Genomic DNA, 14,586 nt, shown 5'->3' on the forward strand with positions numbered 1-14,586 from the left:
TTTCATGGTTAATGTCTGAAAATTCTGTATTCTCTTAGAGAGTCATGACTTACAATAACACACAAAAGCCTCTGAGAAAACCTGGAGTAAAGAATCCTTTTTTAGATTTGTGTAACCCATTGTTTTCAAACTTATCTCTGTATCAAAAGATGGTCCCCATACTTTTCTTTTACCTTTTTTTTTCTTTGACAATAGGTATCACACTGAATGACAGTTCTGTGGAACATTGGGAAATGTTGATGTCAAGTTTTCTTGTATGTCCAAAAAGGATAATAATACCTGTTCTACCATTCTCAGGGTTATTGTGAGGATCAAGTGAATTGGATATGAACAACTTTTAGCATATAAAAGACAAGACTATTTTGCCAATGGCTACATGGAAATTTGGAGGTTCACTCTAACTCTATGCTGCTTAGGTGGACTTATTCCCCGGAGTAGGCAAAGGTATGATGAAACCTGGAGATTTCAGAAGAATGGCAAATGACATATAAGGGTCAATTGAGGAAGATGTACAGAGAAGAAAAAATTATTTCAGAAAACAGCTATGATCAGATGAATGGTTTTCACCTAGAATCAGGGAAGTGCTGGGCTTGATATAGAAAAGGGTTTGTTTTCTTAATAAGTGGAAGTGATCTGGGGACGGGACTAGAAACTACTATAAAAGTATGATTTGTGTGAGGAAGTTTGCCTAGTACATTGAGTATTCAGAGTACCTTTGATAAGGTATGTACTGATTTGTTAGGGCTGCCACACAGAAAACCAGAGACTGGGTGGCTTAAACAACAGAAATGTATACTCTCATACTTCTGGAGGCTAGAAGTCTGAGATCAAGGTGTCAGCGGGGTTGGTTTCTTCTGAGACTTCGCTCCTTGGCTTGTAGACTGCCATCTTCTCCATGTCTTCACATTGTCCTCTGCGCGTGGGCATGTCCGTCGCCAAATTTCCTCATCTTATAAGGATAACAGTCATAAAGAATTTGGTTCTACCCTAATGACCTCATTCAAAACGCATTTACTGAGCATCTGTTATATATAGGCACTGGACATTCAGAGGTGGTAGTACCTAGTGGAGGGAAAGAGCAGGAGTAGGTATATAAATGTAATGGTGGGGTAGTTCAGGTATGAATTAGAGGCTTTGACGTTCCTTCCACTATTTATTCAATGAACATTTTAAGCATCAACTTTGTTCTAAATACTGTGTCAGAAGCTATTGGGTTGGGAGGCAGAAAGGAGACTGATACCAACTGTAATCATTTGAAGATACATCTTTTATCATGTATTGATATTTCTGAAATTATATGTGTTTTACAATCATAGGAAGTTTAGATGGTAACTTTTGTTTCTCTCAGTGGTGCATAAAATAGTGGTGCTTCTTACAACTGACAGAGCCAATTAGATTTAATAAAACATGATTTTTGGGGCTTCCCTGGTGGCGTAGTGGTTGAGAGTCCGCCTGCCGATGCAGAGGACGCGGGTTCGTGCCCCGGTCCGGGAAGATGCCGCGTGCCGCGGAGCGGCTGGGCCCGTGAGCCATGGCCGCTGAGCCTGCGCGTCCGGAGCCTGTGCTCCGCGACGGGAGAGGCCACAACAGTGAGAGGCCCGCGTACCGCAAAAAAAAAAAAAAAAAAATGGCTGTACGTTCAATACTCTTTCTTCCATGAATTGACTTCCCAGCCTTAATACCTTCTTCTTCGCAGGCATGTAGCCTGAGGAAAGTAAAGCAGGACTAGCCATGGGGCTGTTCACTGTGGGAAGCGAGCCAGGACGCGCCCCTGACAGGAATCCGTGGACTAAGCAGGCTTTCAGGCCTTGGCCCCGATCCCAGGAAAGAAGAGCAAGGGGCTTTCCACCTGCCCCAAGCCTCACCCGGACACCAGGCCTCTCGGGTTCCAGCCGCTGGGACTCCGCCTCCAAAGCCGGCCACCTCCTCTCCGCGCCTTTTCCCCGCCCCTCCCCTCACGCTCGACGGGCTCGCTCCCGCGCAGGGCACGCGGGCGGCGCGCGAGCACGCGGACGCGGAAGGAAGGCCGGCAGGGCACTCCACCGCGGTGGCGAGCGCGCAGGCGCCTTCCTGGGACCCGCAGCGGCGCGAATCCCCGCGTTCCGCGGGCGGCGGGGTAAGGGGTCGGGTCACTGCTGTTCTGGGGCGCGCGGCCGGGGTGGGGAGAGACTGGGGCTGGCGGCCCGGCTCCCGGCACCGCTTCGCTCAGAGGAACGGCACGCGAGGCCTCCGCAGACCAGCCCGCAGGCTCGCTTGGGAGTCGGCTGGGGGACGCGGTGATGGTGGGGGGACCCTGGGCTGGAGCGGCTTGGCACCCTTGTTCCTGCGGTCCTGAGGGTCTGGCCCGCCGGAGAAAGGGAGAGACACATCAGGAGGGGTCCCTTTGGCGAGACGTGCTCACCTGGGATAGCAGTAGTCCCTGGCTGTGGTGTCCACCTGGGGGAGGCACCTTTCAGGCTGAAAGGAGCAAGTTCAGCCCTGGGACGTGGACGGCAGACTTTTTTTTTCTGTCCAGACGCACCCTCGGGGCAAAGTAGGACGGAAAACTCCTCTGCTGCCCGCGTGGCAACTTCGTGGCGCGAGGATGGGTTAGGAAGTTACTGTGCTTTGCTTTACAGATGGGAAAAGTAATAACCCTTTTTACTGTTCAAGGAGAAGAGATCGGTTAAAAGTCTCACAGAATATCTTTGACCATAAAGGGCTCAGTAAAATTAGGTACTTCCCTTCACACACGAAGATCTCCATTCAGCAAATATAATACTTTATGAGTACCTGCTTTCTGCCAACATTGTTCTAAGCGCAGGGAACCCAGCCACGACTAAGGTAGGAGAATCCCTCCTTGCCTGGAGCTTATATTCTAGTTGGCAAATAAAGGTAATTTCCTTTATACTTTTTAATTGGAATATAACATGTACAAGAAAATACTGTACACAAATCATAAATTGTAACTAGTTGATTTATCATTAAGTAAACACATCTTTTAACCACCACTCAAATCAGGAAGCAACATTCACAGCGTCTTCTCAGAAGACCTTCCTGGAGACCTTTCCTCCCCAAAGGTAACCTCTTTCCTGATTTCTAACGCCACAGATTAGTTTTGCCTATTTATGAGCCTTTTGTAAATGGAACCATATGGTGTGCATTCTTTGGTGTCTAGCTTTTTAAACTCAAGATTATGTTTGTGAGATTGTTTCATGTTGTGTGAAAATATAATTTCTGATAGTGAAAAGAATTAGGAAGAAAATAAAAGAAGGTAACGGTACAAACAGTAAGAAGTGGAAACCTTAGTAAGGGTGGTCAGGGATGAACTTTCTGAGGGGATGACTTGAGGTATAAGATGAATGACAAAAGATTGGCCAGTGAGCTGACTTAAGAGCATTCCAAGCAAAGGGAATAGAATTGGAAAGGAACTGAGGTATGAATGAAATGGGCAGGTTCTAGAAAGAGGGAAGACCTTGTGGGAAAGTGGGAGGAGATGAAATTGGAGAGGTAGGCAGGATCTTATGGCTGAGGTACTTGGATTTTATTCTAAGCGTAATATATTAGGCCAGGAAGAGATGTTTTTTGTTTTTTGTGGTACGCGGGCCTCTCACTGTTGTGGCCTCTCCCGTTGTGGAGCACAGGCTGCAGACGCGCAGGCTCAGTGGCCGTGGCTCACGCGCCTAGCCGCTCCGCGGCATATGGGATCTTCCCGGACCGGGGCACGAACCCGTGTCCCCTGCATTGGCAGGCGGACTCTCAACCACTGCGCCACCAGGGAAGCCCAGGAAGAGATGTTTTTGATGTCCTTCAGTTTCTAACATGAGCCACTTGTGGAGGATGTGAAGGCCTACCCATTTTACTCATTAAAGAAACCCTACAAAAGTGGCAATACTTGTCACTTACTGGGGATTAGGACATGTTGGGAGACGAAATCATCTTTTGTATTGTCAGGATTTATATTAATTCAGATACATAATATGCATCCAAAAATCAGATTTAAAACACAGTTTAGAAATTAGTTATCTGTTCTCCTCTCTAAAATATTCTTTTCAGGTTGTTGCTTAGCTTCTGCTTGAACCTTTCAAAGAGAAACTCCTTTCTCAAGAAGAAGCTCATTTAATTTTTGGACGGCTCTAGTTGTTAGAAAAGTTTTTCTAATATTTAATATAATATTGGTCATCAGTTCTGGATCCATACAGAACTGATAATTATCATCTGTTATTTGTTGCCTCCCTTTAAATACTCAAGCAGTTGATTTTTGTTGGTTTTTTCTCATTTAAGTGCAGAACTTTGAATTTATTTGAATTTATCCCTGTAATGATTTCTGGAGTTAGATTTGGTCCATCATAGATGTTGTCCAAATCTTCTTGGATATGATTCTTTCATCTGCCAGCTGTTCCACCTTTGTGCTTTTTAATTTTTAAATTTTTTTTATTTTTTAATTTATTTGTTTATTTTTGGCTGTGTTGGGTCTTTGTTGCTGTGCGCTGGCTTCCTCTACTTGGGGCTACTCTTTTTTTGTTGTTGTTCAGGTGTGCAGGCTTCTCACTGAGGTGGCTTCTCTTGTTGCAGAGCATGGGCTCTAGGCACACAGGCTTCAGTCGTTGTGGCTTGCGGGCTCTAGAGCGCAGGCTCAGTAGTTGTGGTGCACGGGCTCAGCTGCTCCGTGGCATGTGGGATCTTCCCAGACCAGGGCTCGAACCCATGTCCCCTGCATTGGCAGGTGGACTCCTAACCACTGCACCACCAGGGAAGCCCCATCTTTGTGCTTTTAACAAACTTGATCAGAAAAGTTCCGTGGTGGCCTAGTGGTTAGGATTCCTTGCTTTCACTGCCGGGGGCCTGGGTTCAATCCCTGGTTGGGGAACTGAGATCCCGCAAGCCACGCGGTGCAGCCAAAAGACAAAAAAACTTGATCAGCATGTTATTAGTTAAGCATTATGTTCTTTTAAAGTTTATTATGATTATTACATGTTGTGGATTATTGATTTAACTTGTTTGTATTAGTGATTTAAATTTCCAAGATGGAATATTAGTTAAGCTGTATTTTTAAATCCAGGAATTAGCATTTGTAAAGTCAATTTTAAACTTGATATCTCAGCAGAAAATAGAGTGTTGTATTGCAATTCTGAAATATATAGTGCAATGCGTTGTTAAAAGGGGCTTTTCGAGTTAGACTAAAAAAGGATTTGAAAAGTTTATAAATGGCCTATAAACTGTGTCAAACCTGAAATCAACATTGGAAAGTGATTTAATTTTAATTTTTCCTCCTACCTTGCCTCTGTGTTGGAATTTCTAATGAACAGTGGAATGATCAAAGGTGGATGCAGTAGGAGGGAGGAAAGAAAAAGGGAATTTACATAAACCAAATTTGAATAATATAGTCACATAGCCTTATTAAATGCTTTGAGTCATTCTACCTGATTGAGATGCTAGACTTATTAGTTCTAGAGTTGTCCCTTGCTATTTTTAAGTAAGAAAATACTTTTTTGACCTGTAGGTAGAATATGCCAATTTTTCCCTAAAATTTTCATTTATATATTAATTGCATTTTTCTGAATATATGTAAATTAAATTATATCCTGTGGTTAAAACGGCCCATGATTTTTCAAATCTTTGAACTTTTAGAACCCCGACCCAATAGGGAAAAAGTAAAAAAAAATGAAGCATGTAAGTGGTTAATTATATTTTACTGCTTTTGTATTTTCTCTTAAGAGTTGGGGCTATTCTTATTGATTCTGACAAAGGTTCATTCTCTAGAATGGAAAGTAGGTGTAGTTAGTTCAACTATATTTTGGAAGAAAAGAAAAATCAAACTACATAAATTACTTTAGTGGAAGATTTTCTCAAGCTGAATATAAAGATAAAAGTCCTCTTTCTGTCTACACCAAAGGTAAAATCACCCCTTTGTTTATCTTTGTGGTCTTGTTTTTACCTGTAGGTAAAAATTCTCTGTTTAGAACTGACCTACTATCTATGTTGTTTTTCTTCACTCAGAAATATTTCCTTGTGAGAGCAGATCCTTACTATATCTTTAGATATATTGAGTCACATTTAATAGGGAGAGCTACATTTTGAGGTACATTTCCCAACTAGAGGACTAGGGGATAAGGAACTTAAAATTATCCCCTTTCCTCGATTCCCCGCCTCCGCTTCCCCCACTTCTCCATCTTTCTACTTGGTTTAATGGGTTTGTTGTTGTAGGTACTATGCTCAGCTAACTCTTGGTATCTTTTGTCTTTTTTTCTGCAGGCTACTTCTTCATAGACAGAAAAATCAGTATTTGACTGGAAACAAAGCATCACTTAAAATCCTCTCAAATTCCTGATTCCAAAGAATTGATAACATTTCTCTGATCGAGAAAAGAAGTGATTGACTGCGTGTTAAAAGTATTCCAGCATTGGTCCTGGTATTTTTCCTCTCCCTAAATTCGAGAAGAAATATGGAGAAATGCTACTTGATGACAGCTGTTGTCTTACTAGGACTAACAGTACGGTGGACAGTTTCTCTTAATTCTTACTCAGGTAATGCATTTGTCGTTTAAGATAGGTAAATAATTTTTTGAATCATTTTTCTTGTTTGTTTTTTGAGGTTTTTAGTTTTTGGTAATAGTTTATAGTCTTCTGACCGGGACAGAGAAGAATTTTAGGTTTTATTGGTGTAGTCAAGAAAATACACTTAAGCATCTAATTCTAATAAATAGAATTTGTATAAGAGCTAAATAGAAGCATGGGCTTTGTGATAATGATAAAACAAAGATGTGTTTTAACTGGGAAGATGACAGGTTGAGAAACAATTATCTATTAGGCATTGAAGAGAGAAATGAGCTAGTACTTCAAAGGGGGAGCAGAATCAAAAGAGGCTTTTTTGTTTGTTTAGGGTAGAGAAGGCATGTTACTACACTGAAAGGAAGAGATCAGTGGAGAATAAGATTGGGGACGATGTGAGAGAAAAGGAGGAGGAATTGATGGAGTGTGGTCCTGGAGGCTGGGGATGTGATTAAATTTAACCTTGTGAGTATTTATTTAATACTTCTCATGTTCCAGGCATTATGCTAAGTGCTAGAAATTCCAGGTGAATACTTAAATATTTAACGGATCCAGTACTTAAAGAGTCCACATTTTAGTAGATAAGTAGTCACAATACAATGTGATAATTATAATGTTGAAGTATGTGTGAGGTTCAAAGGTAACATAGAGAAATGAGTGATCAGGATGCACTGGAGAAAACTTTTCAGAGAAGATGATTTTTGAGTTCAAGGTTTGAAGGATGAGTTGGAATTTGCTAGGCAAATGAAATGGGGAAGATATTCTAGACAGCAGAACATGTGCAAAGACGTGGTAGATGGCATGAGAGCATGGTTAGAAGTGTTTGGTATTGGATAGCATAAAAAGAAGGAATGAAAAGGATGGGGAGGGATGGCTAGAGGTTTGGCTATACAGTTAGCTCGGGAAATTATTTGTGTCTTAGAAAAATAACTTTCATTGTAATAAAAAATGATTGTAGCAAGAAGGTTGGGTGTAAAGAGACAAATGAGACAATCTTAATAATAGAAGTAAGAGCTACTCTTTTTTAAGTATTTACCAAATGCTAGACACTGAGCATTTTCCTTAATACCACACCACTGAAGATAGGTATTATCTCTAATTTACAAGTGGAAAATGAGACAACCAATAAATGACAACTGGGACTCAAATATAGTTACATTTTATTCCAGAGTCAGTGCTTTAACTCTGCTCTCTGGCCTCTGAGAAAGAAGTCTTGAACTAAGGCAGTTAGTTGAAAGATGGAGAAATGAATTTAAGGAATATTGAGGAAGTAAAGTCACTTGAATGCAGCCATAGACTTGGGTTCAAATCTTAGTCCTTTCACCTGTTGGCTGCCTGATCTTGGAGAAGGTTCTTAATCTTCATGAACCTTGTGTACCTCTTCTACAAAGTATGAATATTAATATGTACTTTAACAGAGTTGTTGTGAGGATTGAGGTAATATGTATGGATTGTGCTTTATTTTTAGTAATGTAGGAATATAATCAGCACATTAGTGGTTCTTAACTGTTTTCTCATTTGATCCTGACATCAGATCATTTAACTCGAAAATATTTACCGAGTGTCTGCTGTGCAGCAATAATAGGTCTTGCTGGTGATCATATCTTTAGGTCTGGTCTTTAGGGTGACCAAGAACAATACATGGTATGTACCTGTGATATTGTGATTCATAATAAGACATATATATTTGGTCTTCATCTGTGGTTTTGGCACAGAGCTCCTAAAACTGCTGGAATTTTCTAAGTGAGATGATAAAGTTGTTTTTTGTTATGTTAATGAGGTGGCTTTGGGTCCCCCACTTAAGGATGGAGGCTGGTTGCTAGGCAAACCAACCTTATGCTTAGAGGGTGGGAACTTTCAATCCCACTCCCTGATTTCTGGGGAGGGGAGGGGAAGGGTTAGAGATTGAATCATTGCCTATGGCCAGTGATTTAATTAGTTATGCTTATGTAATGAAGCCTCTATTAAAACCCAAAAGGACTGAATTTGGAGAGCTTCTGGGTTGGTGAACACGTGGAGATGCGGGTAGAGTGGCATGCCTGGAGAGGGCATGGAAGCTCTGCTCTCCTTTCCCCACATCTTGCTCTATGCATCTCTTCCATCTGGCTGTTCCCAACTTACATCCTTTTATAATAAACCAGTAATCTAGTTAAGAAAAATGTTTCTCTGAGTTCTGTGAGCCACTCTAGCAAATTGATCGAACCTAAAGAGGAGATTGTGGGTACCTCTGATCTATAGCCTGTCAGTCAGAAGTACGTGTGATAACCTGGATTTGCCATTGACACCCTGAGTTGGAGGGGGCAACCTGCAACCTGTAGGCAGTGGGTCTTGACAGTGGTGTCTGAAGTGGGTGTGGGGTGTGGGATGCAGTCTTGTAGGACTGAACCCATAACTTACAGGATCTAATGCTATCTCCAGGTAGAGAGTGTCAGAATTTAGTTGAGATATAGGATACCCAGGTGGTGTCCAGAGAATTGCTTGCTGGATGTGTGTGGGAACCCCCCCCCCGAAATGTTGTAATTGGGTTTTAGAATCACACTTTTACTTCCCTAGAGAAGTTCACAGTCTAGTGGGTAGGGCAGACATGTAGGTATATATTACATTAAAATATAGTGTGGTATAAACAAAGTAGACTGGGAGCACAAGGGACTTCTAATTCAGATGAGAAAGGCTTAGAATGCAGTAAGTTCCCTACATACGAACCTTCAAATTGTGAACTTTCAAAGATGCGGACGTGTGTTCACCTGTCCAATCATGTAAATTAGTTCACGTGACTGGCGTACCTTATCACGTGTGTGCATCCTCTACAAGTGGTTGTGCTTTTGTGTACTTTACTGTACAGTACTGTATGGAGTACAGTAGTACAGTATCTTTATTTCAAGCCCAGGATGTCCAGAAGCAAGTGTAAAAGCAGCAGTGACATAGCTGGTACTGCTAAGAAGTGCCAGGAATTGGAGGCCCAGAGAAAGGACGGAGAGAGACAAGAGGAAGAAGAAGTAACTGAAGCACCGAAGAGATTCACGACGCAGGAAGTGGCAAGGGGATTTTCTTTATTTGAGGAGGCAGTTAGTTTTGAGGCACAGAACCTGAACGTAGAATGGTACACGAAGGTTGCAACAGCCATTCAGAATGCAATTCAGTGCTACCGTGTCATCTATGACGAGAAAAAAAGAGCTACTGCCCAGACATCACTGGATTGTTTCTTCAAGAGGGTAGGTAGAATTGAATCCAGCAAGGAACCAGAACCTGTGCCGTCAACGTAAGGGCTGAGTGAAATTGCAGCTTGCCCTCCGTCTCCTATCACTGACGATCCTTCAGCTCTCCCATCTCCCAGCTCCTCTCCCTCCTCCAGTCAGTAACTCTTCTTGCCTGTTCACTCGATGCCAGCCCCTGTATGCCGGCTGTTGTACTGTACTACTGTACTTTTCAAGGTACTGTACTGTAAGATTAAAAATGTTTTCTTTATTTTTTGTGTTCGTTTGCTTTTTATGTATTATTTGTGTGAAAAGTATTATACCTATTACAGCACAGTACTATATAGCCGATTGTGTTAGTTGGGTACCTAGGCTAACTTTGTTGGACTTAACGAACGTGCTCTCGGAATGGAACTCATTAGTGTGTAGGGGATTTGCTGTATAACATTAAAGTTTGTTCTAAAAAGGAGGGAAGAATTTTACTAGGCAGAAAAGGAGGTGAGGAGAGTACTCCAGTAAGAGGAAATAGCATGACCAAGGGATTAGAGTTCTTTGAGGTTTGGTGAGGATGTAGGTGTGACTGGAATACAGGGTGCACGGTAAGTGGAACAGTAAGAGATGGGGTGGCAGAAATAAATTTGAGGCAGACTGTGAGCTGAAGTAACGTGTGAGGGATTTATCTTTTGGGCAATAGAGGTTTTTAAGCCGGGAATTCACATAATCAGATTTGTTTTTTACGAAGACAGCTTTAGAGGCAGCATGGTGTTTGGAGTAGAACGTGTAGAGACTGATGGTAGCATCTATGTGCAGTGGCCTCATGTATGTTTATAATGCTTATTTGAAGTTGTTATGCATAGCTGGTTTCAGTGGTCTTGGAAAGGGATGATGAGGGCCTGGACTAAGTGACTAAATTTGAGAGCCATATTAGGTAAAAATCAGCAAAATTTAATGACTAATTGTATGCAAGGATAAATAAGAAGGAAGAGTTTGAGAATGAGTCTGGTTTCTAAGTTTAGAGATACTGAGACTGAAAACTGAGAGGTAGGGCAGATTCAGTGGGGGAAGGTAATGAATTCTCTTTTGGTTATGTTAAGATTTGGGTGCATTTTAGTCATATAAAAAAGCGGGAATTTTGGGAGATGCACTTTGTCTGGGGGCACAGGAACACATAAATCCATCTTCAGCTGGTCACAGAGAACACTTTGTTATTAGAGTTAGTTTCTAGCTTCATACTCCAAATGCAGCCTGGTGGTGACCTTGGCAGGGCCAATAGCAGGACTTCTTTTTCTTGGCTAGAATCAAAGTAGACAGATCGTATTTTGTCCAATTTCTCTTTAAGCTCATGCCTAACCTCAGAGCTAGAACAAAGCAAGTGCAAGAGATGAACCAGAAATCATTTGTGCCAATTCCTAGAGTCAATTTTATGTAGATGGTCCATTCTGAGCCTTTCTAGTATTGAGGCACTTCCCAAGTGGGAGGGTTCCTATTACTCCACATTCTTCACAGCATTTGGTAGTGTTAAACTTCTGAATTTTTGCCAGGCTGGAGTGTGTGAAATGATATTTTATTGTGATTTTAATTTTAATTTCCTTCATTGCTGAATTCATTTATTTATTTTGAATTTCATTTCTAAAAGATTGAGCATACTTTTGTGTTTATTAGTCATTTGTATTTCCTTCTCTGTGATATTTGCTTATGTCATTTGTACATTTATATTAGTTTTCTTCTTATGTATTCTATATTTTGTCTTTTGTTTTTTTCCTATGTGTTCTGTATTCTGGAAGCTAACCTTTGTACAAGTTGCAGATATCTTCTCCCAGGTAATGGCTTATCTTTTCACACTTTACAGTGTCTTTTGGTGAACAAGAATTTTTGACTTTAAAATAATGAAATTTACCAATCTTTTTCCTTTACGATTTGTGCTTTTGTATCTTTAAGAAATCCTTCCCTACTTCTGGGTCACAAAGATATTTTTCTAAAATTTTCTTCTAAAAATTGTAAGATTTGGAAATTCCCTGGTGGTCCAGTGGTTAGGACTCTGCGCTTTCAATGCTGAGGGCGTGGGTTCAATCCCTGGTCAGGGAACTAAGATCCTGCAAGCCGTGTTAAGTGGCCCACAAAAAAAAAAAAAAAAAAAAAAAAGTAAGATTTGTCCTTCCTGTTTAAGTCTTTATCTCCTTAGAACTGAACTTTATGTATAACATGTGAGTTAGGGAGCCATTAAAAATTTTTTTTTTCACATGGATAAAAACAGTTGTTTCAGCTCGTTTATTGAATAGTCCATCCTTTCCCATAAATCTGCACTACCAGCTCTGTCTATATCAGGTTTTCATACACACAAGGGTCTGTTTCTGGCTCTCCATTCTGATCCATTGTTTCATCACTGCCATGTCTTATTACTATAATTTTACCTTGTCTTGATACGTTGTGAGGCAAGTTCTCCCACCTGATAGTTCCACTTCACTGGTGTCTGAGCTATTCTGGGCTTTTCTCTTTCATATTGTAGTAGGAAGAATTTCTTAAATGGTCCCCCAAAGATGTTCTGCCTTAATCCCCAGAACCTGTGAAAATGATGAGATCTATTTGGGAGTGATTATGTTATGTCATATGACATAATTGACTTTAAGATAGATTGCATTGGATTATCCAGGTTTGCCCACTGTAATCACATGAGACCTTAAAAGCAGAGAACTTGCTCCAGTTGACAGTAGAAGAGAACCCTGGAGAGATTCAGATCGTAAGGACTCAGCACTTTTTCTGGTTTGACAATGGAGGGGGCCATGTGATAAGGAATAGGAGTGACCTCTAGTTGCAGAGAGTAGCCCCCAGCAAGATACAGCGACCTCAGACCTGCAGCCAATCGCCTGAATGAACTTGGAACTGAATTCTTTCCCCAGGCCTCCAGGTAAGCGTCTAGACTGGCTGACACCGTATTTTGGCCTTGTGAGCCCTGAACAGAGAACCAAGTTATGCCCACCCAGACTTCTGACCTGTAGAACTATTAGTTTACAAAAGAATATTGTTTTAAGCTGCTAATTTTGTAATAATTGTTATGCAGCAATAGAAAGCTAGTACACACGTGTCCTTTTTTTGGGCTGATGGGATCTTAGTTCCCTGACCAGGGATTGAATGGCAGTGAAAGCGCCAAGTCACAACCACTGGACCATCAGGGAATTCCCCATATATGTCTTTTTTAAAAATCAGATTGTTAAAGTCCTATGAAAAACCCTGTTGGGATTTTTTTTTTTTTTTTAACATCTTTATTGGGGTATAATTGCTTTACAATGGTGTGTTAGTCCCTGTTGGGATTTTGACTGGAATTATATTCTATACTATTGATTAATTTGGGTGGAATTGACAATCATTACCATAGTAGGTAGGGCTTCTGATTCATTAAGATGGTATGCTTCTCCATTTATTTGTCTTCTTTAATGTCTTTCAACAAAATTTTATATTTTCTACATGAAAGTCTTATACATCCTTTCTTAGATGTATTCCTAGGTGTCTTAAATATCTTTTCTTCCTCACCATTGTAGATGGTATCTTTTAAAAAATTGCTTTTCTAAATGCTTTTTCCAGGGGTATAAAAATGTGGTTTATTTTTTAATATTTGGTAACTTTCCTAAACTTGTAATTCTAATAATTTCTCTGAAGTATTTTTTGGATCTTCTGTGTAAAATAAAGTGATCTATGAATAATGACAGTATTATTTCTTCTTTTCTACTTCCTACCCTTTTTATTTCCTTTTTCTTGTCTTCTTAATTCTAGGACCTTATTACAGTGTTGAATAGAAGTAGTGATTCTGGCTTCTTTCTCTTGTTCCTAATTTTAATAGATGCTTTTAATATACCATTGAGTATGTTTTTGTTCTTTCTAGCATTGCACCAACCTTGCATTCCTAGAATAACTCTATTTGTGTTATATTATCTTTTTTTAAAGTATATTGATAGATTTGGCTTATTAATTTTTTATGATTTTAGCATCCATGCTTACAAATAAAATTGGCCTGCAATTTTACTTCCTTAAAATGCCTTTGTCAGATTTGTTATCAAGGGTGTGCTAGCCACATAAAATGAATTAGGGAGTATACCCTCTTTCCTAAAATCTGGAATAGTACTCAAGACTGGAATTGTTTTTGGTTTAAAATATATATTCTCCAGTTTAATAGTCTGCATATATCCATTTACTTAATATCAGTTGTTTTGATTCAAATTTTTTATATTCTTACTGATTTTTGCCCATTTGATCTACCAGTTATTGAGAGAGCTGCAGTTTCTTTTTGTAGTTCTGTCAATTTTTGTTGGAATATTTTGAATCTATATTATTAGGTGATTTAGAATATTTTTCCTTGTGACTTGAATTTCATGACATCATTGTCATGTCCCTGTTTATTTACAGTAATGCTTTTGTCTTAAAGTCTATTTCCTGTAAAATTAATATAGCTTTACTAGTTTTCTTTAGGTTAATTTTTGCTTGGTATATCTGTTCTCTTACCCTCTACCTCTGAATCCCTGTGATTTAAATATGTCTAACCAATTCCCCTCCCTAATTCCATTTTCTCTCCCCTACTGATTTGGAAGCTATACTTTATTTTGTTCTTTCAGGGCTTACTCTGGAGATTTTCACATACATATTTAACTTAACAAAACCTAAAATTCGTATTTATATCCTCTTTTTGAACAACACTAGGACCTTAGAATGTTTTAACTCTAGTTACAGATCTTCACCTCCTGCCTCAAATTAAAACGGTATTATTGCCTAGGATTTCAGTTCTTTCATGATTTTAGATGTTAGTCACTGTTATTTTATACAATTTATAGTTACCCAGTTTTACCCTCATTTTCTTTTTACCCTTCCTTCTT

The 14,586-nt window shown here is 40.0% G+C and overlaps 1 protein-coding gene across 1 annotated transcript in view; it reads left to right on the forward strand.

Moving 5' to 3' along the window:
• The first annotated feature begins 1,989 nt into the window (after positions 1-1,989).
• Positions 1,990-14,586, forward strand: part of ALG6 (ALG6 alpha-1,3-glucosyltransferase) — a 60,065-nt gene continuing 47,468 nt past the window's right edge. Inside the window, exons 1-2 of the mRNA XM_079899493.1 lie at positions 1,990-2,116; positions 6,235-6,506. Coding sequence (XP_079755619.1) covers positions 6,425-6,506 — 82 coding nt within the window. The 5' untranslated portion in view covers positions 1,990-2,116; positions 6,235-6,424. The remainder of the gene's footprint in view (positions 2,117-6,234; positions 6,507-14,586) is intronic.

Source organism: Stenella coeruleoalba (assembly GCF_951394435.1).
Source record: "Stenella coeruleoalba genome assembly, chromosome: 1".
NCBI lineage: Eukaryota > Metazoa > Chordata > Mammalia > Artiodactyla > Delphinidae > Stenella > Stenella coeruleoalba.